The following is a 27,287-nucleotide window of genomic DNA, read 5'->3' on the forward strand; positions in this document are numbered from 1 at the left end:
AAATTAACACATAAAACATGGGCAGAGTAGTGACATCACAGACCAAAAGACACCAATAAAAATATGAAAAAGAAACCCCCCATGTCCTACATTTGTGTATCAGTGTTGAGTATGATTTGTGTCCTCAGGACTGCAGAAGACACCCAAGGCTGCTGCCAAAGTACATTCTGACAGGCTATTTATTACACATTATTAAGTCACAGATAGCATTCCACATGAAGTCCTGATCACAAATCCTGTGGTTCTCAATAAAAGCCCTCCTATTCAGAAAGCACCCTCAACACAAAATTTTTCTGAAGATTTTAACCTAAAAATCACAAATCACTGGATGCTAATTAAAACAAAGTACTCTCAAACTATTGAAAGCATGCTTAAACCAAGTCTGCAGTTTTAATGCCCATACCACACACACTTGGGGCTATAAAGGCAGATTCAGTAAAAGCAGAAAAATCTTTTACATCTATACGAAGGTAGCTTTTACATGTGACTGCATGCAACTGATTACACTGCTTTTACCTAAGTAAATATTGTAAAAATTATTATTGTATTAGTTTTCTAGCTAAATAAATTTCTTATTCTCTAGTAAAACATGTTAATGAGGATGTATTTTCATCTATATTTCATCAAAACCAAATGCTGAAGAACTTGATACAATCATGCTCCACAGTCCCAGCAGTTATGACGACTGCTCAAATCTTCACGGTTAGTTAACTGTGGAAGAGGCATTTTCCAGTATTCAATAGGAAGTTGTACTGTTTAACGCTTAATGGATTATGTCGTAAAACTACGAATGTTGGTCAGAAAGCACACAGTTCACGTGAAAAGTTACATTCTATGCAGAAGAACACTCATTAAAGTACACAAATCTGCCTTAACAACATTCAAAAATAACAGCTACTCAGAATAATTTATTTCTTCTTTACTGAGTCCAAATAGTTTCCCTGTTTGGTTTTCTTTCCCCCTAAGCATGACAGTAGAGGAAAGATATGTTAAGTAATCCAAACATCTACCTCTTCTCCTGCGAAAGTCGGAGTCCTTGAACAGACAATGCGATAAGCAGCCTCCACTACTATGAGGAAACAATTCTCCCTCCCCTTCCTTCCTCCCAAAGCAGCCTAGAGGCAGACTCCTGCCACGCATCATCTTTTCAAAATAAACACCCCAAAACTGAAACCCGACCACTCCCTCCAAACTCCCAAAACCCCAACCCCGCAGATTTCTTCGGAAATCTTCTCCCTGCCCAGACGATTCCAGAGAACCACTCGGCCCATGCTCAGTAGAAGCAGTTCCTCCTCAGAGGAGGAGCTCTGTAAAGACCAAATCGTTAAGGAGAAAGACGCAACGACCCAGAGAGCCGGTACCAGCCCAGTACTGCCGATCTCCGCTGTTTCCAAACAGCAAAAACCAACCTTCCTTCCTACGCAGCCCGCCGTACCGGGGCCGAGAGCACGGGCGGCACAAGGGACAGGAATGAGAACAGGCACGAGGACAGGGAGGGGGCCGGGGCCGGGCTCGGGTGCCGCCTGCCCGGGCCTACCTTGAGCACGGTGACGGCGCCGCCGGGGCCGTGCACCTCGAAGGCGGCGGGCTCATCCCCCGCGGCGGCCGCGCCGGCCTCGGGCTGGTGGTAGCTGAAGCAGGCGGAGGCGATGTCCAGGTGCCCGAGGGGCAGCGGGTCCTGCGGCCCCTTGAAGTAGTAGAGGTAGCAGCGGCGGGGGTCGAACACGAACCAGCGGCTGCGGTAGCCGCGCAGGGGCCCCTTGCCCGACAGCTTCTGCAGGTACCCGCAGAGCTTGGGGTGGCCTGGGCCGGGCTGGTCCCCGGCCGGACCCTCCTCGCTCTCCGCCGGCATCGCCGGGCCCGCGCAGGGAGCGGGGACGACTCGGCCCACGCCCGCCGCCTCTCGGGACTTGTAGTGCGGGCCCGCCCCGGGCCGGGCCACGCCCCGGAGCGCGGCCCCGGAGCGCGGCCCCGGAGCGCGGCCCCGGAGCGCGATCGGGCGCTGCTGACGGGGGAAGGCGCTGCCGCGCTCCGCACGCTCCATGGCGTGCTCTCGTTGCTGTCGTGCTGCCGGGCTCCTGTACTTTTCTGACCGAATCAAATACCGTTCTCCAAGTCTTGCATTGGCCTAGGGGCAGATTAAAACCCTTCTCTTGTAGTCTCATGTAGTCTCCCATCTCGAGCCCTATCCCTGCCTGGCATCACAGCAGCGGCCGACGGAGTGGGATAAAGTAAGGGAAATGCAGACTCGTACACACTGACTCATCATCAGTTGGTAAAAAGTGCTGTATTTTACAGGGATTAGGCTTGTGAATGACTACAGACCAAACTCTTATTTTTCTTTCACTGAAACGTCTAGCACGTTTTGGGCTCTAGGGAACAGAATTCTCGTGTTAATAATAAGGAACTTCTAAAATAGAAAACTTGACTGTGAAGGCTACCACAGGGAGGTACACATAATTTAATTTCTCCATGTGGAGAAATTGGAGCACAGTATATGCATGTTTTCTTTAAACATGCCTAATTCTCTGGTACTAATATAGAAAACATTCTGATGGGGCATGTTCATCTGAAAATGGGAGGAGACTTTTACATGTTTAATGACATACAGCTTTTCATTCTCACTCTTCAATACAGCAAGGAAAGTTTGCTGTCAACATAGTTGTTGAAGCTGCTATGTGCTATGGTGCTTTTGTTAGTATAATGCTATTTATGAAATAGAATCTTGACCGTTTGGAAGTTCCAGTTACCCAGAAACCCTAAATTCTCCAGAGCTTCTCACTCTATTCTCATTTCTAAATGCCTTGATGAATTTGTCATTAAAAAGTAACTGTCTTATCAGCCAGAAAATATTTTAATTCTATGGTAAACATATATAGGATATAAAGCACCTGGATATTTGGTATGGTCGTCCACGGGTTCTACTTGGATGTTGGCACAAGGAACTGCAGCATTCCTCAAGTCCTCTCCTGTGGCTGTCACCTCCTGACAAGAAATGTGCCAAGTGAGGAGACAGCCAGTGTTCTGCTAGCAGGAAAACATGAGTGATTTGTTACAGAAAATGAGGCATGGAAGTTACCTCCCCAGTCAACACACATGACACAAGTGGGATCCAATGAAAGATTACACATTGCAAATTAAGGCTTGATATTTTCTTTTAGGATTCTCTTAGTAAGTGTGGACAGTAAGAAGAGTTGATCCTGCTTTAATAACAGGTCAATAATGTTTCTTCCATGTATGCTGCTCAGTCTGTTCTTCCCCAGATAGCAATATTCATGATGCTCTCTGTAGGCAATGCCATTTGCCAGAGCATGAGTTACACAGGAAACGTTGACTCTCTTCAGAAGCTGCTGCTTTCTTATCTCAGTCATTTGGACAAGCTGAAGTGCCCCAGCACTTATCCCTGATCTTTTACATTATCTCATCAGTGTAATGAAGTGTTGCCTTAATCTCTGCCTGGTCAGCACCGGTGACTCCTGTTGGCTATCAGTGATTATGTCCTGCATCAAAACAGGATCCCAAATCCTCAAAACTTTTGCTGTCAGTACTTCTCTATAAATTTTCTATTTAGCTTCCTTACTACACTCGTAGCAGGAGAATACCCCAATTTCACAGCTGATTCATGTAGGCATGCAGTTCCCCTTGCTGGGAAATAAGTTCCTTATTTCATATACGCCCTTTTTTTCAGAAAGAGATCCAGATGTGGATGGGCAAATAACAGCAACTTATCTCTAAGTTGTTGTGGTGAATATAGATGAGAACAATACTTTTACCTGCTTTTTCCTTTCATGGTTTCTTGTCCAGAATGCATAGATGACATTCTGTTGCTGACAAATGTCTAGAAAACAAATAAAAATAGCATATCACAAGACAAGATTTCCCTCGTGGCCAGGAGGCCAGGGTCAGTGAAGCTTTTGGTGCACACGTAATTCCTAAGCATAATGCAACAGGCAAGCCAGTGTTACAACACAGCAAGACAGTTGTTATACTCCCAAAAGGACCATAAAGCTCATCAAACATGAAAATACTTGAAACTCCCTTTTATTCTGGTGTGGTTTTCTCTCCTAAAAGTTAACTAGTATTGTAGTTATAGCACTTTTGGCTGACAAGGCAAATAACGCCACATAAAAGATAAAAATGTATTTACTCTCAAAAAGTTGAGACTGGTCTAACTTGTTATAACTGTAGAGACTTTACCTCATAATTACTATGAGCATTCGTGGTTCCTGAATAAGTACACATTTATTCTGAAAAAATGGTAAATATGCAAGAAAAAGTAAGTCTATTATCAATATGGAGGCAGAGGGAATACAGCTTGTGTGTGTGCCAGGCTCATGCTGTCATGTTTACAGAAGTGAAGGAAAAATTGATAAATAAAGCAACACATTTGTACTGTGCTTTTGATTCAAGTGAGATCATAGCTCCAAAATTAGAGTGTCTGAGGGCATACACTACTTTTTTTTCACTAAACAGATAATGCCTATATAACTTAGGTCACAGTTACAAGGTGCTTATATAGCTTGATTTATAAGATATCAATATAACCTGATATATAACCCGAACCATAGCTTTTTATACATAAATAAGCTAATATAAATAACTTTCTATACAATGTAAAGCTAGTATATGGCTGCCTAGTTGCTTAATGCTGAATACACAAAAGAAGAAAAAACTCACGAGGTGGATAGCTTGAGACATAGATAGGTGTAGTACTAATGAGAAATAGGCAAATGTAAAGCCAATTAGCCACAAAACCAAAGACTTTGGGCCAGTTAATACCAGACAGACCAAGGAACACTGTACCTGCCCGTGCTCCAAAGACAAAGTTGAAAAGCTCAGATGTGAAGACGACCTTGGAAGCCTTCACCAAAGACCCCTGAGACCCCCGAATTTGGGAAGTGCAAGCACAGTGCAGAACTGTCTACTAACCATGAGCTCATACTATGAAAATTAGTTTTGGCATGTATGTGATGATGCTACAGTGACACAGCAGCACTAAGCAGTACTCACTGTACAGCTGTCCCTCTCCACTCCTCTCCCACAGTGTCAGCCCAAACCTGCATGCTGAGATGTGGGCTAAACAGTTACTTTTACTCCATCTTAACAGGTTCCTGCAAAATGTTATCTATGACTGTCAGTGCCAAGGTAAGTACTGCTATAGCCTGTGTACAATACTTGCATATTGTATCACACATTTCAAAGGCTGAGTGGTTTTGGCCTACTATTATTTAAATTATTTGGAGGTTGAGAATGAGAATTTTTCTTAAACTTTTTCTTTAACCAACAAACAGGCAAAGTATTTTTCCAAATGACTGTTTCTGATGCAGTCTGACATGTCATTTTACATCCCCCTGTCTCTCAGTCACCACAAGGTGCATGAAGAACATCACTGTATTACATTTCCAGAATATGCTCTTTCCATCTATGCAATCAAGTTAGCCAAAGAATTACATGGGCTGTTTTAACCGCTAGCAATGTTTCATTCTCCAGCATTATTCTTTAAGCACTAGATGGTGCTCCATTCCTCTTGCACACTCACCATTTGTGTTCCCTCTCAAAATGGAAAAAAGATACAAGCTGTGGATAAGCAGGGAAGTTTAGCTGCAGTTTCTGATTCAGTAAGAAAGATCTTATTTAACTTCACTTAACTGTCTCATCTAACACCAGTTGAGTATATGGCTACATTAATGCATGGGTTTACTCTTTTTTTGCTGTTATTGCACTGCATTTTAACAAGAACTCTTCATTATGAAAAAGCAACAACTGTACTTTCAGTGAATGGCAGCACTGATTTCTAGCTGGACATCTGTAATCTGACTTGTGAAGATATCCAGGCAAGCTGGGAGTCATGTGGAAGAGTCAAACTAGACCCCTTATTAACAGAAAAGCAGGAATTACTTAACTGGGGCAAAGAGCTGAGCAATCCATATGCACACAGTCCTTGGCCTGTCAGCATCCATGTGGATCCCCACTGGCTGGAGAGCTGCTACAGGGCTTGGCAGGATTGCTGAAAAGGAAAATCAGAATTTTGAATACTATAGAGATTAAATGATTAATGGGTAAGAGATATAACCAAAGACAATGACACAATTAATAAAACACAATTATTTCAGCTGCATACAATGTAATTTACTTCCATTTATATAGATTTTTCCTCATATTATTACATAAATTGATATGCTTCCATGTCATACTTTGTTCCTTTGGAGAACACAATATATAGATACAATGGGAACTTACAGAAGTGTCCAATAAAAAGAAAGATTCTGTCATCACCTAGATTTACATCTGATTACAACTGCTAAATAGCAGTTATACAGCCCATTAGTGTCTTAAGTTGTGCTTACTTTCAGCACAACTTTTCGAAGGCCCAGCCAGTTTTTTCACCTGTCAATCACACTGTGCCCTTTCTCCTGACCATCTAACTCATTTCTTGGTACACTGTTTACCTTACACTTTTCTGTTGCATTAACTGCAACCATGGAACTGCATTTCTTCAGCAGCTGCCAAACCTCCTCCTTTCCACATGCAGTAGTTGTGGACCACTTCTCTCCCTCCATTTACACTGGAATAGAAACCCCATCAAAGACACAACAGCTCATAGCTGAGCCTTAATGCTGATGTCAGATAATTGCAGTCATGGGAATATTGAGAAACCTTAACTGTCTTGTTGCAGTTGTTTTTCCCAGGAATTGCAGTAGGAACAAGACTAGACAATGTGTGGATGGTTCTGTACTTACAGCTACAGTTTACACACAACCCCCAGTGCCACCAGCACCCACTGCTGTAATTCTTACCCAGACATGCTCTTCTTATTTCTTTCCATTTTATCTTCACTTTGAATGTCCATTTCACCAAGAGCTCATTCCTCTGCCCAGTCTTCAGATATTTAGCTGAGGCTTAAAGCTGCAGTGGCACGTTCAGTATAATCCACAGATGGAATGTATGTTGTAGGTGAGAAATCCATTGCCTCCAATTTCCATCTAGCATAAGTAGGAAATTGATAAAGATGGAGAGGAAATCACTGCAGTGTTTTAACTTCAGCAGGATGAATTCCTGCCTAAATGCTTTGGGCAGGAACTTTTCTTTTAGTGTAGACCATGAACTGCTTAGCACACTTACAAGTATTAGCTAAAAGTTACATCAGGTAGTCACACCAACTCTTTGCAAATAAGCTTTCTTCAAATCCTTTTAATTTTTGAATTCTTAACTGTATAACAGGTCTATTAATTGCTTTTCAAGAAATGAATCAAGTATTTTAGTAAAGGGTAATTGCATTTGTCAAAGATGAATGGGACCAAACAACCCTACAGATGGTTAACTAAAAGACACGCAATTTTTAAAAAAGAAAAAGCTGTAACAGATATAATCTGAACTAAAAGTAGAGAGATTTAGCTAGACTATTTGGTCTAGAATCTAGGCTACATTCGTCACATGAAGATTATTTTGCAGGAAATCTCTATTGCTATTTGTTTCCGCTCAAGACAAACATGACCAGAGCAGCTTTTCCTGTGTTTTTTCTGTTTTGGAACTCCTGGTTTTGGCTTTGTAGAAAGGCAGGAAGCACATGGACAAGTGAAGAAATACAGATTCAAGAGTAAGTCACAACATTTAAATCTGGAGCCAAACTAACCACAAGTCCTGTCCAACTGAGGCAGATACTGAATAGTAGCATTACCCAAGAAAAGGTAAGGAGAAAATTATCCCCTCGTATCCAGACCACTTCTCTCCTGTATCCAATGTTACCAGAATTATATATGCCACATTTGCAATTGTACTTGTCAGAAAACACTGTCCATGTGCCAGTTTATACCGCCAGCACTGCATTCTACTGCCTTTTGTGGTACTGAGGAAGTCTTCACAAAGGAGAGGGAAAAGATGCTCTATTTGAAGCAATTAACAGCTCTAGCAATCACTTTTGTTTGGAGTCTTCTGAGGGCTTCACCGAGTTAACCTCCAGCATTTACCAGAACAGCTTCCCAGTCACAAGACTGCTGTGTACTGACATAACCCAGTTATTTCCTGCATGCAACATCTACACACAGAAGCAGGGCCTTTGGTGAGAAAAGGAGTATCTCAAGTATTGCATTCTGCAAAGGAAGCAGACAGGAGAGAGGGCTGGCAGGAGGGTGTTGGGAGAAAGCTGATGGAAGAACTGAAACTAAGGAATAATGGGGATGACTAAGATGGTTCATTTACTGTCAGTGCACTGAGTGTCAATGCAGACTCTTCAGTCCCAAATGAGACACACAGGAGTGACAAATTTACCTGAGGAGAAAGGGTAGGATATGGGCAGTTCTTGTGGAGAGCACCAGGTGGATGAAGAGACAAGAAACATCCCTTAAGAATAAAACAAGGGGATCCACTGAACAATACAGCCTGACACATATGCAGAACCAGCTCAGGCCAATGTTTTGGCAGGGTAATTGTGTAGCCAAATACAGGCTGGTGCTGCTGTGGCTGCACTGAGGTTTCCTGGTGGTATTTTACACCAAGGTATGGTTTAATAGTTGTTATTTCTCTGTTCAGACATCCTCAAGGTATTGTTAGACATTTGCAGTTGAAGCTGAATAAATAACTTAAGTAAAAGAAGAACAGAAATAACCCCCCAAAAAGACAATTTTTGGGGACAAACTTAACTACACAATCACAATTAATTACACTAATCTTAAAGCAGACAATATGATCATACTTAAAGTGGAATAACTTTTTAACAAAGAAAAGACCCTTTCTCATAGTGTCTAGACACTGTCCTGTGCTTTTTGGCAGACTCTGGATGCAAACTATACATCTTGTTCCCAGTTCAGTGATGGTCGAAATACAACCCTTCAGGAAAAAAAACCTCTGCAACCACACACCCATGAAAAAAATGGTTGGTGACACAGCAGTTTGGGCTCATCTTCCACAGTCTATCTAAATTTTTGACCAAAATATCTTGTATCTTCTTGTGAACTTTGTCGCTAGTGCTCTGCACATTTGCATTTAAACTGGACTGAAGACAGACATACAATGAAGAGGAATTTCTATCCTCCAGATCCCATAGTGGGAGTATTCCAGAAGTACATGTAGCTATTTCCATTCTCTTAATTTGCTTTCACTGACCATGTACATTTGAAGAAGCATCAGTCCAAAATTCCATTCTCACTGGTACTAGCATTTGAATACAATTATTTTTGGTTTAAACACATTCTTTTTAGCAGCTCATTATGCTCATAGATAAAAGATGCAAACCAGACAAATCATAAATACTTGCTATGCACCACACACAGTTATAAATCACAGCTGACAACAACCCCCCAAACTTCCATTGTGAGTTAACAAAAGTCATTAAAGAAAGGATATAAATTGTTTCATGAGTTCAAAAAAGAAAAAAAAAGATACAGGCAAAAAAAAAATACAGCCAGCAAGCAACACAAGTGCAGTGTCACCACTAGTAGAAATACATAAAAGAAGGATGGTGTGAAACAGAAAGGAAGTCCCATTCACAAAAATGAAATCACCTATGAATCTTGATTTAAAATTATTGCTGGGATTGTCTTTTCCTACTGTCCCTATAACGGCCTTCTAAGATAAAAAAGTTTAGAAATTGGCTGCTTCAGCAGTTGTGGAGGTGACTGAAGATCCTGCCTGGGGGCAGAACAAATACTGAGACGTCCAGGGAAATGCCCTTCGCTCTCTTTCCTTTGGCATAGCCTTCATTTTCCCCCTTTTTAGTGAAATATAAGAATTAAAGGCCATGAAGAATCACATTTGTAGATTATTGAATCAGACATCAATTAAATAATTCCTCCTGCTTTGTATCTTAGATAAATAGGATAAAGAAAAGTAAACGGTTTTGTAGGGTTCCAAATTCACTGAATCAAGCTTCCTGTGTTTCATCAGCATCCATAATCCTCTCAGCTTCATTTCGCTAAGTCCAGGTTTTTGCTAGGCTCTTCTCAGGTAACAGGCACAACTGTCCCTGCATTGTTATTCTCCAGAGTACAACAGAGGGACTGGAGGAACACTGGGTGTTCTACCCCATTTCTGCTGAAGGTATGAGTAAGAGTGAACCTTCAAAGGATTGATATTTTCAAAAGGATATAACAAATCTCAGGTTTCTTCCCAGGAGCTTAGTCAAAATGTGAAAATACTGTGTAAAGCATTTCCTCTGGCTTTACCAGAACTTGTTCTGTCAAACGCTTATTCATAATGCCAAGGGCAGTGGCATTAGTAGGAAGTCTACAGCCTCTCTGTGAACACAATATCCTCATTTCATGGAAGCAAATGAGAGGGAATGTTAGCTGACTTCTGTAGAGTCTTACAGGAAATAAAAACAGGGTGAGAAATCTGATACCTGTGTTTTTTATGAGAACTCCAATGTTTTTTGTTTAGTGCAGTAGAGCATAGACTTTCAAACAAAATGTGTCAGATACAAATGAAATTGCTAAGGGAGATTTTTGCATTTTTCAGTAGTCTTAGATTAGCTATTCATGTTTCAATAAGCTCTCCAAAATCAAAGGGACATACTAGAGATAATTGCAATTCCTCTTCACTTATCTGTCATACAAAGTTTTCATGTTTTCTTCCATTTTACATACTGTCTCATAAAGAATGAAACAGTAAAAATAGTAGCAGCAAATCTGTTTTCCATCTCTGCCTGCCTATTAGTATTTCTTCAGAAACACAATAATTTATTATCTGCAGGTTTTGATTTTCTGTTTATGCATTCCATGATTGAATAAAGGAAAATATTATTTAAGAACCTGATCTGAAGCCTTCCTACTGAAGTGAGTAGGAGTCCTGTGGAGATCTGGCCCCCAAGGATATCTGCCTCCTACAGAATGATCACAGTGAGAAATAAACCTCCTCTAAGCCAATCAGGCTGAGCCTATGGCATTAATAACCCACTGCTGAACTTGGTGAGTTTCCTGCAATGAAAATACCTCCAAATACTTGAATGCCTCTGGACATCAGTTATTCCCTCTGCTTTTTCAGTTAGAGGAGAGAACTGGAAGTGGAAAAAAATACTAAGAATTACTCACGTGGGACTGTCATTCCACTAGGAGTATGTGCAAGCAAATTCTGCAGAAAGCCAAATTTTAAAGATGTGTAGTAAGAGGGATCTGTGATTGCAAATTCTAATGCTACTGTCATTATGAGGATGTGTGAAATTATAACAGGGAAATTTTCTATATTTCCTTAGCATATTTGGTTATAACATTAGAAGAATAGTAGTCATTAAAATGGCCATAAAAGAGATTAAACATTTTAAACATATGAAAGGCCTCACTGAATTTCCTGGAATTGAATTTATTTCTTTGAATATACACATCAATTAGCCTATTTGTTTTGGCAGAACAGTAACAGTCATTCAGTTTCAACCTCCTAGAGGGAATTCTCTCTGAATCTACAGCTTTTTGTATGCAGAACTTTGTATTAAAAAAAAAAAAAGAAAGCATAATCATTTTCAGAACACCCCATTCCATTTTGGATAAAATACCAATATTCTTTTTTCTCTCAGGACCTACTGGTCCACAATGACAGTGGTCACAGCACCAAATCAGACAAAGCTGAAGAAGAGCTTGGACCACACTCTCAGGTACCTAGAGTGATTCTTGGGATGTCCTGTGCAGGGCCAGGAGCTGGACTCAGTAATCCTGAGGGGTCAACTCAGCAACTTCTGTGATTTTCTGATGTTATAAGCAGATGTCTCAGTAGGAGATCACTTCCTTGCAGCCGGGATGGGGGAAAATCTGGTGAATATCAATATACATCTAAGTGCTATGGAAGTAACCCTGAAGATTAGATTGCTAATAAAAGCTTACTAACGATCAGCATGAATTCACTACCTGTGAAGTGCTGCTTCCAGGGTGATGTGAGAAACAGCCCACAACCATAACACCCATAACCAAGGGGATGAGAGGCCGTTGAAAAATCCTCATCTGGTTTCTAGACACATGAATACGTTCCCAGACTAAACTGCAAACCATTTCCTTTAAGTAAACAGAGCCAGCCACCTTGTACCTGCTTGCTCAGAGCTCTACATGAGGGACCAGACCGAGGTTTTCAATGAGCAGCTACCAATTCCCAGAGCTTGTCAGTGAGCAGGGCACAGGGCAAATTTAATCCCTATTGAATTGCCCAAACTGTGATTAAGCCTACAGCCATGAGTTGCCTTGCTCCTGACAGGCTGCAATATCTCCTGATTTCAGAGGAGAAAAGCTACAGTTAGACAAGGAGGAGGCTGGCCTGGTGCCCAAACCCTCTTGAGCAGAGTTAAAACACTCTGCCCTCCATTTGCAGGCACATCCAGCCCCAAGCTGCCTGTGAGGAGCTGGAGAGTAGGAGCTGGAGAGCAGGAGATTGGGAGCAAGAGCTAGAGAGCCAGAGATGGGGAGCCAGAGATGGGGATTGGGAGATAGGGATTGGGAGATGGGGATTGGGAGATGGGGAGCCAGAGATGGGGAGCGGGAGATGGGGAGCGGGAGAAGGGGAGCAGGAGATGGAAAGCTGGAGATGGGGAGTGGGAGAAGGGGAGCAGGAGATGGAAAGCTGGAGATGGGGAGTGGGAGAAGGGGAGCTGGAGATGGGGAGCGGGAGATGGGGAGCAGGAGAAGGGGAGCGGGAGATGGAAAGCTGGAGATGGGGAGCTGGAGATGGGGAGCAGGAGATGGGGAGCAGGAGATGGAAAGCTGGAGATGGGGAGCTGGAGATGGGGAGCGGGAGATGGGGAGCAGGAGAAGGGGAGCAGGAGATGGAAAGCTGGAGATGGGGAGCTGGAGATGGGGAGCTGGAGATGGGGAGCGGGAGATGGGGAGCAGGAGATGGGGAGTGGGAGAAGGGGAGCAGGAGATGGAAAGCTGGAGATGGGGAGCGGGAGAAGGGGAGCTGGAGATGGGGAGCGGGAGATGGGGAGCAGGGTCCAGACGGTGCTTTGTGCTGTAGGGCTCTGAGCACACAGCCACAGTCACGGAGCTGTACCTGCAGAACGGGAACAACAATGGGCAGTCAGGGCTTTGTGCATAGGAACATCTGGCTCTGAGCTGCCCCTGACTGGGACAGAGCAGGGGGAAGGGCTCACCTGCACTGCAGCTGCAGAGCACCCAGGGCTGCCACACCTGGGCTCTCACTGCTCCTGCCAGCAGGAGGTACTCAAAGGGAAAGGCACTGGGGAATTTCAGACTATAAAATCCCTTACAGACGAGAATAACAGAACTTACAGTTAAATAAAGGCACTGCTATCTGAAATGCTGGTGCTCTTTGAATTCTACCAAGAACAGTCTCCTCTTTTTCCCCACCAAAGAGAATGTGATAGTCACTCAGCATCACTAACATCTCTACAAGACACCCAAAACTGCAGAATGATACAAACAGAAGAGGAGAACATCTGTTCATGTGTCCTGTACTTCTGTCTCAAACACACATCCTCCTAAGGACACGAACAATTATAATTTTATTATCTTTACTTTCTTCCTCATCAAATTTCACTCCGTTGTCTGTCCCAGATGAGGTGCATTGGGCAATAACATTATAAACTCTTCTTAATCCTGTTGTTATTTCAGCCCAAATTGATTTACTGGGGATTCTGAGCTGACAAGCATATTATTTCCCATCCACAACAAAAACTCTACCTTATATTCATTTTTTTAGAAAATAATCTTAACCTACTGAAGTGTCTAGAATATGACTTTCTACAGCTTCAGCAAAAAGAATCCCTTTTAAATTTTTAATGTACATTTCAATTTTCATGGACTTTATTAAAACATTTTTATTGATATGCTGTTGAGAAACACAAAACTTTCTCTGCACTTATGTACAGTTTTAAAATCAGTAACTAACCACTATTTCATAGTTTTGTTTGTGGCATCATAGATTCTGTAGAGAATCCTGTGTTTCATGGACATTTGAACTGTTAAATGAAGTTATGGCTTGCTGTGGTGGTGTGGTGCCACCTTGTGAGGTTTCAACGTAAGTACCTCTAGCATGCACAAGGAGATAAAAATTAGCCCTGAGGAGAATAGGAAAGGAGATGTTCCTCTGTGACTGCAAGACATTGCAAGAGATTCCAACAGTGAGCCTGTTGGCAAGGAGGAAAGTGTTAAGAAAAGAGCATTCAGCATTTTTAGATTACATTAAAAGGGCATGAGAGGGCACAAAGAACTGCAGTAAAACCTCAAGTACTTTCCCCAGCACAGATGCAATTACAGACATGAGTTAATTCCACTGAAGTCAGCAGTTACTGGAGATTAATGTGGAAGTGATGCAAATCAGATTTTGGCCTGCAGGCTGTTGCAAATCTTGGCTTACAGTATTTCCTTAAAACAACAATCAATTAAATATAGCCAAGTTATTTATTACTTTTTGGTACTCCTTTATTTACTTTCACAACTCTTTTTTTGTCCCCCGGATGATTTAACTGTATATAAATGAGAGATCACACACACAGCTGTCTTGATAGAGGCTTTAGGTAATGGTTTTCATTTTTCTTTGTCCATTTTTGAAGGAATATAGTAACACCTGTTTATATTTAACACTTTTCTGCAATTCAAAATGTATGTCCTCTTGCTTTTGGGCCAAATCCAAAACTGGTTTAAATCTAAACCTCTTCTACTATTTCAGTTTCTTTCCATGTGGCCTGGTAGGTCTTTTCGAGTGAGGCTGGTTGAGGAAACACTTGCTAGAGAATCTATTAGATTGTGCGAGTAATACAAGTTCCAAAGGCTAGCAGGTTTGGTACCTCGTGACAGGTTAAATTTGCATTACACTGAACTACTCACTCAACAGAATTGCTGTAAGAAAACTGCCAGCCCCAAGACATCCAGCTCCAGACAACGGTGAAAGCACAAACACAAAGCTTCCCAGAAATCCATCCCTCAACTTTGCCATCAGGTGCTGGAAATACTCACCCACCACCAGGCAGTGCTGAAGGGCTGAGTGCAGGATCTCTCTCAAATGCCAGGGACACGCAGCGTTGCTCTGCTTTTTGTTACAGGACACGAATGCAAGGCACAAAAATAAAGGCACTTAGGATAGCTGCACACATTTCTATCTGCAGTATTTTGCAAGCACTCGTGTCTATAGGCAGAAATATTTCTCCACAACGTGCTCCTAATCTCTTTTTCTCTTTGCTTCTCATCCCAGGTGGACAGCTCCAAGGTCAGACATCTGGCTGCAAGCTCGAGTGTCTCCTAAGGGCTTTGTGACCCAGTGAAACAACACACTTAGTGCTGCCAAGGCCACTGTCCTTTGGGAAGGGAGAGGGACATAACACAGGAATGACACAGTGTTAGGAAAACAGGAATTTTAGATAATAACAACCTTAACACACAGAAGAATGTGGATGCCAAAAGGAACTGACCTGTGTCATCAGCACTAGATCCTTTTTGTCTGGATAATCTGATCACAAATCTCGCAACCTGGTATTTTACAGTACCTCCTAATCATATCCTCCTACACACCTCCCAAGGCTTCCAAGATTAAATATCGCTCTTGAAATAAATTTACAAAAATTAGGCTGATACTTCAATTAATAGGAAGTAATTTTCACATAATCTCTCTTAATGCCAATGCCTTGCAAATAGTTTGAATCAGCCAATGCAACTAACTTAATCTGCTTAAATTGAAAAACAGGCTTGAATCTCTTTTTACTCAGTCAGAACTGAATGTGAGGACTGTTTTCTGTTAATTTTAACTTGGGTAAGGGAATTCAGGTTTTAATTCCTTTATCTAAACAGAAATCAGTAGGAGGAAGTACTGAAATGCTATAACATCGCAAAACATGATAGCTCTAAGATATATATTAAAAATAAATGCTATTTCTAACATATAAGTCTCATTTTCACTCTGCAATCTTAGACATGTCTGTCCTGTGTACCTTGAATAGCCAAAATTTCCACTGAAGCTTTTAACGTACACACATACTGCTAGAGAAATATTTCTTCTTTATTCATATTGTGTAAATCTGAACAGCAAACTACCCTGCAAACTCCTCACACAGAGTTTCCGAGGTAGATAAGCACCACCATCTCTACAGAAATGATAAACAGGTTGGGTTCTCTACTTTAACAGTGCTCTATGTAACACATTTCATCCTTGGAAAGACTTAACTTTGTAGTAATTGGTATAATGATCAGAAAGCAAATTAGTATGTGGCCTAAAAATTCTCAAAAGCAGAACCAGAATGCTTCAAAAGTTTTAATTGTAGTGAGTTTGATACAGAAGCCATGTAAGTGACAGAGCCCTTCTACTGACTGTTAGGACAGTAATTAATACACATATGATTGTCTTCAGGCCCCAGTACCTAAACAATACTGGAAGTAAAGTGGAAAAAAAAAAAAAGATCTAGCTGATTTCCAGCTGGAGGGGAAAGAGAAACATAGAACTGCATTCATGCATTTTATGGGAGAGATTGCATAGCTTGTTTAGAAACAAAGTATCTTTTCATGTCCTTAACAGTAGTTCTGTGCTTCTTCAACTTCTTCATGAGTTCCAGATCACCATGTTCCTCCATTCAATGTTATCAGCCCATAGAATGAGCAAAATGCAGGAGCCCCTTGGAGAATAAGGACACAATTTTAACATTTATCTTGGGAAGAAATTAATCACATATGCAGTTATCATATACAAAAGGCAAATATTTCAAGTTTAATAAGGACACAACAATCCATAAAATATTGGTTGAAGGTAAGCACCAAACCCAGCAGTTGCCATTTCAGTGGCTGAAAGGCAAACCTGGGATGTGGTTGTCTTCAACACTGGGAGCTTGATCTTGACTGCAGTTCTTTCACCTCAGATATTTTCCATCCAAGATCCCAGCTGTACAACACAGTGATAGAGGCATCTCATTATTTAAGGCCCATGCTTCCTTTAAAATACTCTTGGAAAACACACCAAAGCTAATATTTCTCTATTTTTTTTTTGTTTTTCTCACTTTTAAGAGCAGCATTAAATATCCATAAATATAAAAAAATCTGTGGAAATACCTTTAATAATATTCTGATTCTGACTGTTAAAAAAAGGGGGGAAAAAAGAGAAACCACAATCCAACAACAAACCATATTTGCCAGAGTGCTTGGCCAGCAGTGAAGATAAAAATGTGTCTGTTCCAAATATCCTGTAGATCACATGATGTTTCTGTCTCTTTGGGGACCAGAATTATTTCAGTACTTTCTGCTGAGTTCTAAGAAGACCTCGTTACAGGACAGAAGCCCCTGGAGTGCCTGAGATTCAGAAAGGCTGGACTGGCACAAACATCTTCAGATTCTTATGTGGAAAGTACTGCAAAAGAAAGAAAAAGATTCAAACACACAAGAAACAAATATATTTGTCACTATGCAAAACTTTTTCCTTAAAGTACAAAAACAAAGGTGCTGTGCGAAAAACCCCACAACTTACTTTCTTCTTTCATGCTTTAAGAAGATTTAAATCTCATGGGAGAAAATTTCATCTTCTGAAAATGTTAAATCAAGGGCCAAGCTCAATACTGGATTAAATCAAGTGTAAACTGCCCAATTTATTGCATGTAGAGCAGAGCTAAGTGTTTCGCAATGGGACTTTTGCTTTGGCACAGCAAAAGGTCCTAACTAAGAGAAATCAGGCAAGTAAAGTTGTTTCTCTTGTTGGGCCAAAGAGGTCCTGGTTTTTATCCTCTATTTGCTCTTCAATGTAGGCAAGCAGCAGGGCTTACAATGCCACCAGGCTTCAGGAGAGCTCCCGTGCATCTCAGCAGGACAGGGGGAAACAATTTCAAGAGGGTGCGCTGAAATCCCCTGCCTATAGGCAATAACCTGCTCAGTGTCATGACTGTTGCTTTCTTGACTGACTGAAATTAGATTATTATATATTTTGTATGTAAATCCTGTATTTCTGTCGCCTGACTGAAAGAAAACTGAAAAAATCTTTCGGCTGAAAGAAACTGAAAGAAACCTTTTTGGAACATTTGGAAGCTGCAGGCTTTCTGGATGCACATTCTTCGGATTTTGTTCTACCAAAAGAATACTCTAACTTAATTACAGTTATTAGATTTGAATCAGAAATTCACTAAAGGAAGCTTGTGCTATGTATTTGGAGGAGATAAAATTTCGTGCTCACCATGGTCCCTAGGAACTTTGTCTCTAGGAGCTTATTCAATCTGGGTGACAGTAAAAGATATGCTGCATAGCAGCCTGGCACAGCAGCCTAAGCACTGTGTTTTCTAAAAAAAAAAAAAAAAAAAAAATTTACAAATATCTTGTTCACAATTCAAGAAATGTCCAGAGACTATAGAAATCCAAGCTCTTAAAAATGTAACTCCCATGCAGGTAATATCTAGGAGCTAAAAATCCACCACATTGTATATGAAAACACTTGAGGCATGATTCCCCCAAAAAATCCACCCAAATCCACCTAACTGGAAATCTATTTATTAGAAAAAATGTTCTACTTTTATCAGAGTGTAATTTTGGCCTTTAAAGATTCAGCTTTTCACTAAGTAGCTAAAATGCTCTGGAAAAAAAAGAAAAACTGACAAAAATTATTGCCTTCCATTGTTTCTTTGTTAAGCATCTCTTGCCAATTAGTCATTAGCTCTAATATTAGTTCTTAAGAACTAATTAATCTTCATGTTGGGACAGTCTTATGAGATGCACATTCCCTATAAAGGAGCTTTCTTTACTTCAGCATTTGGTAAGACTGGGGCCACAACATCTCATGGTGGCTGGGCAAAGGCCCACAGTAGTTTCAGAAATACTGCATTTCCAGTGTTCAATGTGTTGCTTCCCTGTGTGGTTCTGGCAGCTCCCAGGTACTACTAGTGCCATATTCCTCTGAAACCCCATCACATATTGTTACAGCATGCTTCACCCTCAGGCATTCAAATAAGCTGAAACTTCCAGGATGATTTATAAAACAATTTCCTGTGGAAAATGTAACCAGTCTTGTAGAACAGAACACTTAGCTGGTGCCAGCTCAATCTGCCAAGGCTTCCATTAAACTACAAGCAGCTTCTTAAAGATAACAATTTTGAGTGAAATAAAACTACTGGGATAAATTTTCTGAGCTAGTAACTGTCATGATCATTTACAGCTTAGTCCAGCACTTGGATAACAGCCAACTGTATAGATCTTCCCTGGTTAATGATTAACAGTGTTTTCTTCTAGTCTGGATAAAATTCCTCAATGACAGCAGTGCAAATCAAGCAACGGACTTTACTGCATCTTCATTTGCCTGACAGCAGCACAGAGCTGGCAAAGGTCTGTAGGAGATTAAACCTACACAGGGTCATTAAGTAAAGGTTGGAGAAAGGAGTGATGAGATAAGGAAAATCAGTCAATGTAGCGTGGATGAACTCCAGCTCACAGTAGGTCAAAGTCTGGATCATGTTGCCAAAGTTAATGCTGGCTGCATATGTTAAGTAGGTGTCATAATGTGACACCTTAAAAACCCCAACACATGCTTCAAAACCTGAGTGCATGCTGCTATAAGAATCTGGCTTTCAAGGGTTTTCCACAGAGTAAAGATGATACTCCTCCTCAGTAACTTCAAATCTCATGTTGTTGATGATGATGATCATTTACAGCTGCATGAAAGTTCTCAATATTTGTCACAAGTCAGGTGAGCACTGGCCCTACTATGAGAGCAGAGAGAAAAAAGTGTTCTGTGGCTTCCTACAGATCACCTGCTCAAGCAATGGCAGATCCAGGGATAAAACTTAACTGCCTGCAATCCTACATTTCCTCCTTTTATGATATGAACAGGTGGCTTTGATGGGGAGAAAAAGAAATGAACAGAGTTAAAAATCCTTTACTACAGATAAAAATCATCTGGGACCTTTCCAGTTATTCAGCATTTTCAGAAGGTCCTCATACCAGGTGCCAGGATGGTATTCTGGGAACAGATATTCAGAAATACTGACTGCCCATGGCTTCACAGCAAAATCCCTGCAAATTGCATTTATCCATCATCTCCAATTGCTCACTGGCAATAATTTTCAATGTGGCTACTTGCTTTGGTTCCTGGGTGTTCCATTTTCATAGTGGCTGAGCAGCTGGAAGTGTAAATCTTTACATTTCTGGACTTCCTTGAATTTAAATTCTGGAATGCATTCAACTGGGCACAAAAAATGGAGATATGCAAAAATAAATTAAATTTGACTGTGTCTGGACATTGATGGGTTGGTATTTCTTCCACACATCTGTTCAAGAAGTCAAATGGACAATTTATTTTAGGTGAAAACATGTTTTTATATCTTCCTGCAATAGTAAGAAGCTAGTTCAGTTTACCACTGGCATATAGGCTGGTGATATGCCATTAAGACACTTCCTGTGCTTTGCATGCTCTGTATTAGATTACCCAGTGAACCTGCACAGCCCTGCTTGCCCTTTGGCTGTTCACACAGCCCAAGGCTATCATTTAAGACAACAATTACAGCTGAAGACTCAGAAGAGAAGAAAATGAGAGGCCAGGAATAGAGCTGGAGATTAATTCACAAAGATGTAAGAACAAAGCATTGTTCAGTAAATGAATAGGTAATGTGTCCAAGACTGCTATGGCACAATTGAACTTAATGAACAGGAACTGGGGTTTTTGCAGTGAGAGATCAGCTACAGGAATTGCATTCCTGTCCCATGTCACAAAGTCTGTCACTTGCTGGCTGGCACTGGCTTCTGCCAGAGACTGCTTGTTTAGGTTCAGTCCCAGTCAGACTTTGGCAAACCTATTGTGGCATTAAACTTCAATGAATCTCATTCCAAAAGTTAAATCTCTCTTCAGAATTCATATTTACACAGTATTTTAAAAACTGGAATAAGTTCCTTAGAACAGGAAATTCAGTATTAACAAATATGTCAGGCTATGATGCAGTGCATACAGGAAAAAGAGAACAATATCCTAAAAAATAATATACCTTTACAGACAAAATGAACAGTAAACCACAGTAAGGCAGAAGTATCAAATCTTCCATGTAAAAATTGGCTTGGATAAAAGTAGTCTCCTGACCTTGTCACTTTCTTTTCCTGCAGCTGTTCACTCAGATTAAAACAGAAACCAAACTAGAGAACCTATGCATTCTGAACTCTGAGACTTTTTTTCCATTACACTCTCATTTTCCAGTATAGCTTCAAAGACACATGTAGCTGAACCATGAGAAACATCAGATTCTTCAGAGGATTCTAATATTTTCTTTACATATATTTCCAGCCAAGAAATGGTTTTCTCTGTACCGTTATCCCCACAGAAGCTGCTGTTATGAATAAACTGCCTGCTCAGAGGCTCTAACCCAGTGTTTTGGTTAGGAGGTGGAAGGAGACCCTTCTCTACATCATCAGGAGGCTCTTAAGCCTGAGGACTTCACAGATGAATCCCATGGTCCAGCTAAACTCCTGAACCTGCAGGGAGGGGGAAGTCATGACCGGGATGCCAAACATGTACCTTAAACATGCACACTGACATCCTAAACATGAAGAAAGTATTTTGTCCCAGACATGGCTCCAAGACCTGTGTTTAAGCTGAGCCATTGGATGCTCAGTCTTCCAGTGCTTGCTAGCCTTGTCCTTTGATTTTACTGGTACCCTGCACTTTCTCTCCCCTAATCTAAAATACACATCTCACTTCTTCCCACTTTTTAATCATCATCTTGCCCTGCTGAATACCTGGCACTCAGTAATTTTTACTCATTTCCTCATCTTCCCAAAACATCACCATACCGGAAAAGAAAAATAACTGTGACAGCTATTCCAAAGCTACACTGGCAAACATTCCTCTCTGCAACTTTCTCAGGAAATTACTGGACTGCACAGCATCCTCAGCTGGAATTCTTAGTCAGCGGTTTGCAAGCCTCTACAACACAGCAGTAAAATCAGTCATGACACAGGAAACTTGTGAAACTGCAGCTTCTGCTGAATCTTCAGACCTGCCTTCAATTCTTCACATTTGATCACTGCTCTCCACCAGATTTGTAGGAGCAGCACAGCCTTTTGATTGATTAAAGGAAACTTTACCTGACCCCAGCAGCTTCTGCTGGACAGCAGTATAAAGAGAATGTTTTCTTAGCTGGAAATAGCTGTAAACAAAATATTAGCATACCTACTGATAATACCATAATGATGATATACATCTTGTTCTAGAAGGGTTTCCATTGATACACTTGATTAGCCAAGGAACACCTGAGATGTATAAGAGACATTCACATTGAGTGTCTCCTCTCCAGAAGCTGATGTATCTCAGGGTTCACAGGAATCATGTGCTCCTGCTTTATTGCTGAATCGCTCTAATGTCTTTCCTCAGAGTTTCATTCGTGAAAGAAATACTGTTCTGTGTTTTGCAGGACACTTGACAGTTCTTCAAAAACCCATCACTTTCTCAGCAAAGAGATCTATGTGTTTCCATGTGTATTTGGAACATGTATACAGTATTTACACAAATTCCTACACAGACAGCTGGGATCCTTGCCATAGGCTTAAGAAAAACATGAATTTGAGCTGATAATGGATCAAAATATTTTCCTGAACTGCACCAAGAGGGGTGGAGGAGCAGGAAAGGTGATAATTAAACGTCACTGAGTTCTTAGTCTTAAGTTAGGAGACAACTGGAAAATGCCCTAGAAAAGTAAACTGAGTTAGGTAAGAAGTCATCCCTTAGTCAGTTCTCAAGTAAAACACTTATGTCTGACACTTCTTGTATTAGACTGCACAGTTATACCCTAAAAAAATACCTGCAAGTATGCAAGAGACTCTCTTTTTCTTAAAATAATACCTGAGGAAGTCCGGTGCCTTGGAAATCATGTTTTCAAAATCTGCAAATCCTAATTTCCCATCACCATCCATGTCAGCCTCTTCTATGACTTTCTCACAAACCAGAGTGATTTCCTCTTCTGTCAGCTCTTCCCGGGTCAGCTTATTCAGAGTTTTTTCCAAGTCTGCTTTACAAATGAAGTTATCTGTGTTAAAATCTAAACAACAGAAGAACCAAAGATCACCACGTGTCCCACTCATGGACTCCAAACACAAGAAGTACAGCGAGCCCCTCCACAGTACCATAGATCTTAAAGGCATAGATTGCTTTGAGCTCCCGGGGAGCCATTTCACTGAGCACAGAGAACATATCCACAAAGTCATTGAAGCTCAGGCTCCCCTCTCCATCTTCTGAGAAGGATGCCACAATCCTTTCTTTGAAGGGATTCTCCTGTGAAAGACATATACAGATTGATATCTCGAACATGAAAAAACCTGCAGACTACCTGATAAAGAATATTTAATTGCATGGTTGTTGGGGTTGGTTAGCTCTTTAAAGACATTTTTTCCTATTTTTCCCCCAAAAATGCATCCAAAAACTTACATTTGTATGCTTTAGCAGGAAGTTTCAGCAATCCTTGCTGCTGCAGAGTACCACTTCTGGCATTTTACTTTCACTGATACATACCAATGTCCAACCTGTGGTTGGACTGACTAAAAATTCCAGAGATTTAAATGAAATTTAATCTCCACAGAAGATGATCCTGAAATAATTTTTAGTACCTTAGAATAGGACAATATTCTAAAACCGTAAACACACAAGCATGCATGAGAAAACCTGCTTTGTTACTATGAAATCCAAACCAAATGTTTTTACAGTAAAAATCAAGAGCTGTTCTCAGAGCTATACAAAACCCCAACATTAATTTGTAGCTGCATCGATAAAGCTTGGAAAATCAGTTTAATTCAGCTGAATATGAACAGAACACAAACATCACTTAGGCTGTGAGCAGCATCTCATCTGTGCTACAGATCTTATCTGAAGCCAAGACACTGATTTACATATTGAGCCATAAACATATACAGTTGTGGTGGTGGCATATTAGATTCACAATTTTTAATATGAATGCAGCATTTTGTTTGGCTTTTAAAGAAGCAGTACTGTGAAATCTAAGAAGTTCAATCATATATCCATTAAATTTCATTTTTTTCCTGCAAATTTAATTACCTAACAAGTATTCCTAAACCATCCAATTATTGTAAATGAAATTTCAAAAAACAGGTGTATTTGAGAGACAAGTGACCAGAAAACATTATTTTTCACTTTACTTGAATTCTTTTTTGATAATTCATACATAGAACAAAGCATCTATAGAATGCATTTTTTTCATAAGTGCGGAGGCTAAAAAAGCAATGACCAGGAAGAAGGCTGTTTTTATGGACAGGTGAAGTAGGGACCACAGACCCTGAGGCTCAAAGGGCAGCCCATTAAAATAGCCAATACTAAATACAAATTCTCCTGCAGGGTTTGATGACTGAAGGAATACCCAAGAGGGAACAGGACTACACATTTCAAAGGATAGGAGATTAACAAATTCACTGTTCAGATGAAGACAAAACCAGGCCAGATAAAACCAAATTACACAGAACAGAAAAGAGGGATTCCTGAAGAGAAAAAACAGTCTCAAAAAGCAGCAGGGTCCCATCTCTCCAGAGCCTGAGAATGAAAAACAACAGCCCAGACCCAGGCAGATGGCTGAGAGAACCTCCCTGTAAAAGGATAGGTAGTGATCACTGATGTCTTGTGAATGCTGTGTAGGTACAGCAGGTGCGCATCTGTGCTACTGCTCAGGGTAAAGTATCTCACTGAAATGCCTGGAAATGTGCCTGGAAATATTTGGGGAATACACATTTGTTTGTGGGATTTACCTGTGCTTTTACACATACACCTCTTCGTGGGATATGCACACACAGACAGGCAGCGAAGAACAATTGGTTCTATTGTTCCAAATTGCCAGTTTATAAATAAGCCAAAGTAAGATTCATTTGGGCTGAAATATATAAAAAGGCCCATTTCTTCCTAAAAGTACACCAAAAATGGTGTTATATGTTTAATTTTTGAGAATGCCAAGCATCAGAATGGACATCAAAACATGCTAGAAATTTACTTTTCATTTCTAAAATGCTGTATAGCTTTCTTTGGAACAAACCTGATCAGAAGTAAGTGTCATGGTAAGAGTAGTAAGCTGACATCTTAGAAGCAGCATTGGGTAACAAAGCAGGAGCACACAGATGCAAATATCCCTATCAGCTGTGAATATCAAGCCCAGGACTTTGTGCTTTAGGAAGGCTGGGGCAGGATCTCAGTGACCCAATAAGCATATTGCAGTTGCATAAGAAGAATTATTTATTTGGCATGCCAGAGATCTTGAAAATGCAGCTGAATTAAGAATGAATTAAATGAACCTAAGCATACTTCTTAAGTAACTCTTTGCCAATGGATCTCTAAAACCAAAATGAAAAATAAAATCTTTCCTCATATTGATTTCTTTCCTTTAAGTTTCTCATATTATGTGTCTTCAGGCAGTATATCTGTGGCTTACACAATGGAAAGTATTAGCTTACCTTCACAGATACTTTTCACATCCTTTCTGTAATTTCATTACCTCTACTCTAAAGAGCACAGATTAGGGTTCCATCATATTTCAAGGAAGAGCCATGGGGGAAGGGAGTAAAGGGGAAAATGATATTGCTCTTTCCTAGATTGCTTTCCCATAAGCACTAATTGTTGAGAAAAGATTCCTTTAAAAACTAGAAACTTACACTTGTCTTAAAAAGCTTTTTCATTACTCTCATGATAAAAATTAGATGGGAGACAGAAGCAATAAAGAATTGCTAAAGCTGGAAAACAACTCTGCTGTTTTGCAGATTGATATTGTTGCTGTTGTGGCTTGAGAGATCCTAAATGTGCAATCCATTTTTGTAAGGAGCATTTCTTTTACCCAGATAATTGTGTTCCCATGCATTTTTAAATCTCACACAGCATCCATCCCAACATACAGACCTACAACAGCTTACAGTAAAACACAGCCATTAGATATCCAACCAACTGTTAGAGGGTTTATTACTGGCATTGCAGCTAAATCCCCTGTTATACTCCCCTGTCCTATAGTTTCCATCCCAGACTAGCAAAGTACCCTGGTAGCCATCTGCCTTATCTGTTTTGCAGCTTGAGGAATTAATTTCCAGCATCCAATCCTACTTCCACAAGATGACTGCATTTTGAAAATAACAGGTTGCAAGTGAAGTTCAAAGATAGGTCAAGATAATTAATTTGGACATACTGGAGAGTCATTACAAAATGCTGCTTAATTTTCATATCCGCAGAAACAGAACGATGGTTTTCCCTTTTGCATTTGAATGTAAGTCCCCACTGATTTTAGAGAACATATTTAAAAGCACAAAGCAGGCTGTTTTGCAGACTATTGCAAGTCAGAATCCTTTTGGATGCTTTAATCAGGACTTTTTCAGCAATGGTTAAAACTAACCTTTCTAAAATTTCAGGAGTTATAAAACAATAGAAGAAAAAATAATTTCTATCAGACAAACATTAATATAAAAGTGGCCAAATTGTTCTTACTGTTTAAGAAATTCCTGCAGAAACCAAGGCTAAAACAAAGCTAAATGGATAAGTTTATGTCTTAATAGAAAAGACATTTTGTTCTGTCAGAAAGCAGCACACATTCAACAATGACTATACTGATGTCACAACAGCCAAAACCCCAAAGGTTCAGGCTGTATAAGAATTGTTTAACTATTCCCAGAACCCACCTACAGGTTCCTAGAAATACCTCATGGGCAGATGAGGCTTTAGGACAAGAAGTGATGCCCAGCTGTGCCTGGGGTGCACAGACAATGCTGCAGGTCTGGGCTCCATGCAGACAAAACAGCACTTTGAGCACACACAGCTGACATGCCCAGATAAACAGACTTCAGAGAAGTGGGGAGAGTGCTCTGAAGGGAGTAAAACATCCCATCATAACTAGAAATAACTCACAGAATGCAGCAAGGATGATGAGATGAGCTGGAGGCAAAGGTCATCCAGAGCAGGGCTGGGGCTTGGGAAGATCAATCACCCTGCTCTTACATCCCCACCTGCAGCCCAGGGGCGATGACAGCAATAACATGACTGAAACCAGTCTTAAGTTGAAAAAATAACACTTTTACTTTCTCCTTGGTCCCACACTGAGCAGTCCATATCATGGCTACAGTTTTGCAATATTAATTACTGCAATCTCACAGGTGTCCAGATGCCCCAAAGTTAATTTATTAGACTGGTCCCTGTGTAACCAAGATTGTGAAAATTAGAGAACAGAGACTGCAATGAAACTGATGGAGTAAAGTAGCTCTGTTAACTTCAGTGTAATGGTAGACCTAATCAACTCAAAGTACCTTCCCCTTCTTTATTTATTTATTTCTTGTCCTGACTTTCAACTTTTAAGAATCAGGAGTTAGTGAATAATTCATTACCAATTAAAGTGAATGCTTATCAGCATTATTTTTTCCTTGAAACACAACAAACCTGGCTCAAAACATTAA

The 27,287-nt window shown here is 40.6% G+C and overlaps 2 protein-coding genes and 1 long non-coding RNA gene across 4 annotated transcripts in view; all 3 read right to left on the reverse strand.

Annotated features, from left to right (window-relative positions):
- Window positions 1–2,044, reverse strand: part of TBC1D2B (TBC1 domain family member 2B) — a 29,549-nt gene extending 27,505 nt beyond the window's left edge. Inside the window, exon 1 of the mRNA XM_062501666.1 lies at window positions 1,538–2,044. Within this exon, the coding sequence (XP_062357650.1) occupies window positions 1,538–2,044 (507 nt within the window). The remainder of the gene's footprint in view (window positions 1–1,537) is intronic.
- A 1,181-nt stretch (window positions 2,045–3,225) lies between these two features.
- Window positions 3,226–6,974, reverse strand: LOC134048971 (uncharacterized). The gene is made up of 3 exons (XR_009933584.1): window positions 6,798–6,974; window positions 5,904–6,007; window positions 3,226–3,838 (listed from the first exon to the last, which is right to left on the reverse strand). It is a non-coding gene; the product is annotated as an uncharacterized LOC134048971 (long non-coding RNA).
- Window positions 6,975–16,161: 9,187 nt separating this feature from the next.
- Window positions 16,162–27,287, reverse strand: part of CIB2 (calcium and integrin binding family member 2) — a 37,275-nt gene continuing 26,149 nt past the window's right edge. For both annotated transcript variants that reach the window (XM_062501094.1, XM_062501093.1), the window contains exons 4-6: window positions 22,992–23,139; window positions 22,711–22,906; window positions 16,162–17,259 (exon numbers count right to left, since the gene is read on the reverse strand). In XM_062501094.1, coding sequence (XP_062357078.1) covers window positions 17,238–17,259; window positions 22,711–22,906; window positions 22,992–23,139 — 366 coding nt within the window. In that variant the 3' untranslated portion in view covers window positions 16,162–17,237. The remainder of the gene's footprint in view (window positions 17,260–22,710; window positions 22,907–22,991; window positions 23,140–27,287) is intronic.

Source organism: Cinclus cinclus, chromosome 13 (assembly GCF_963662255.1).
Source record: "Cinclus cinclus chromosome 13, bCinCin1.1, whole genome shotgun sequence".
Taxonomy (NCBI): Eukaryota; Metazoa; Chordata; class Aves; order Passeriformes; family Cinclidae; genus Cinclus; species Cinclus cinclus.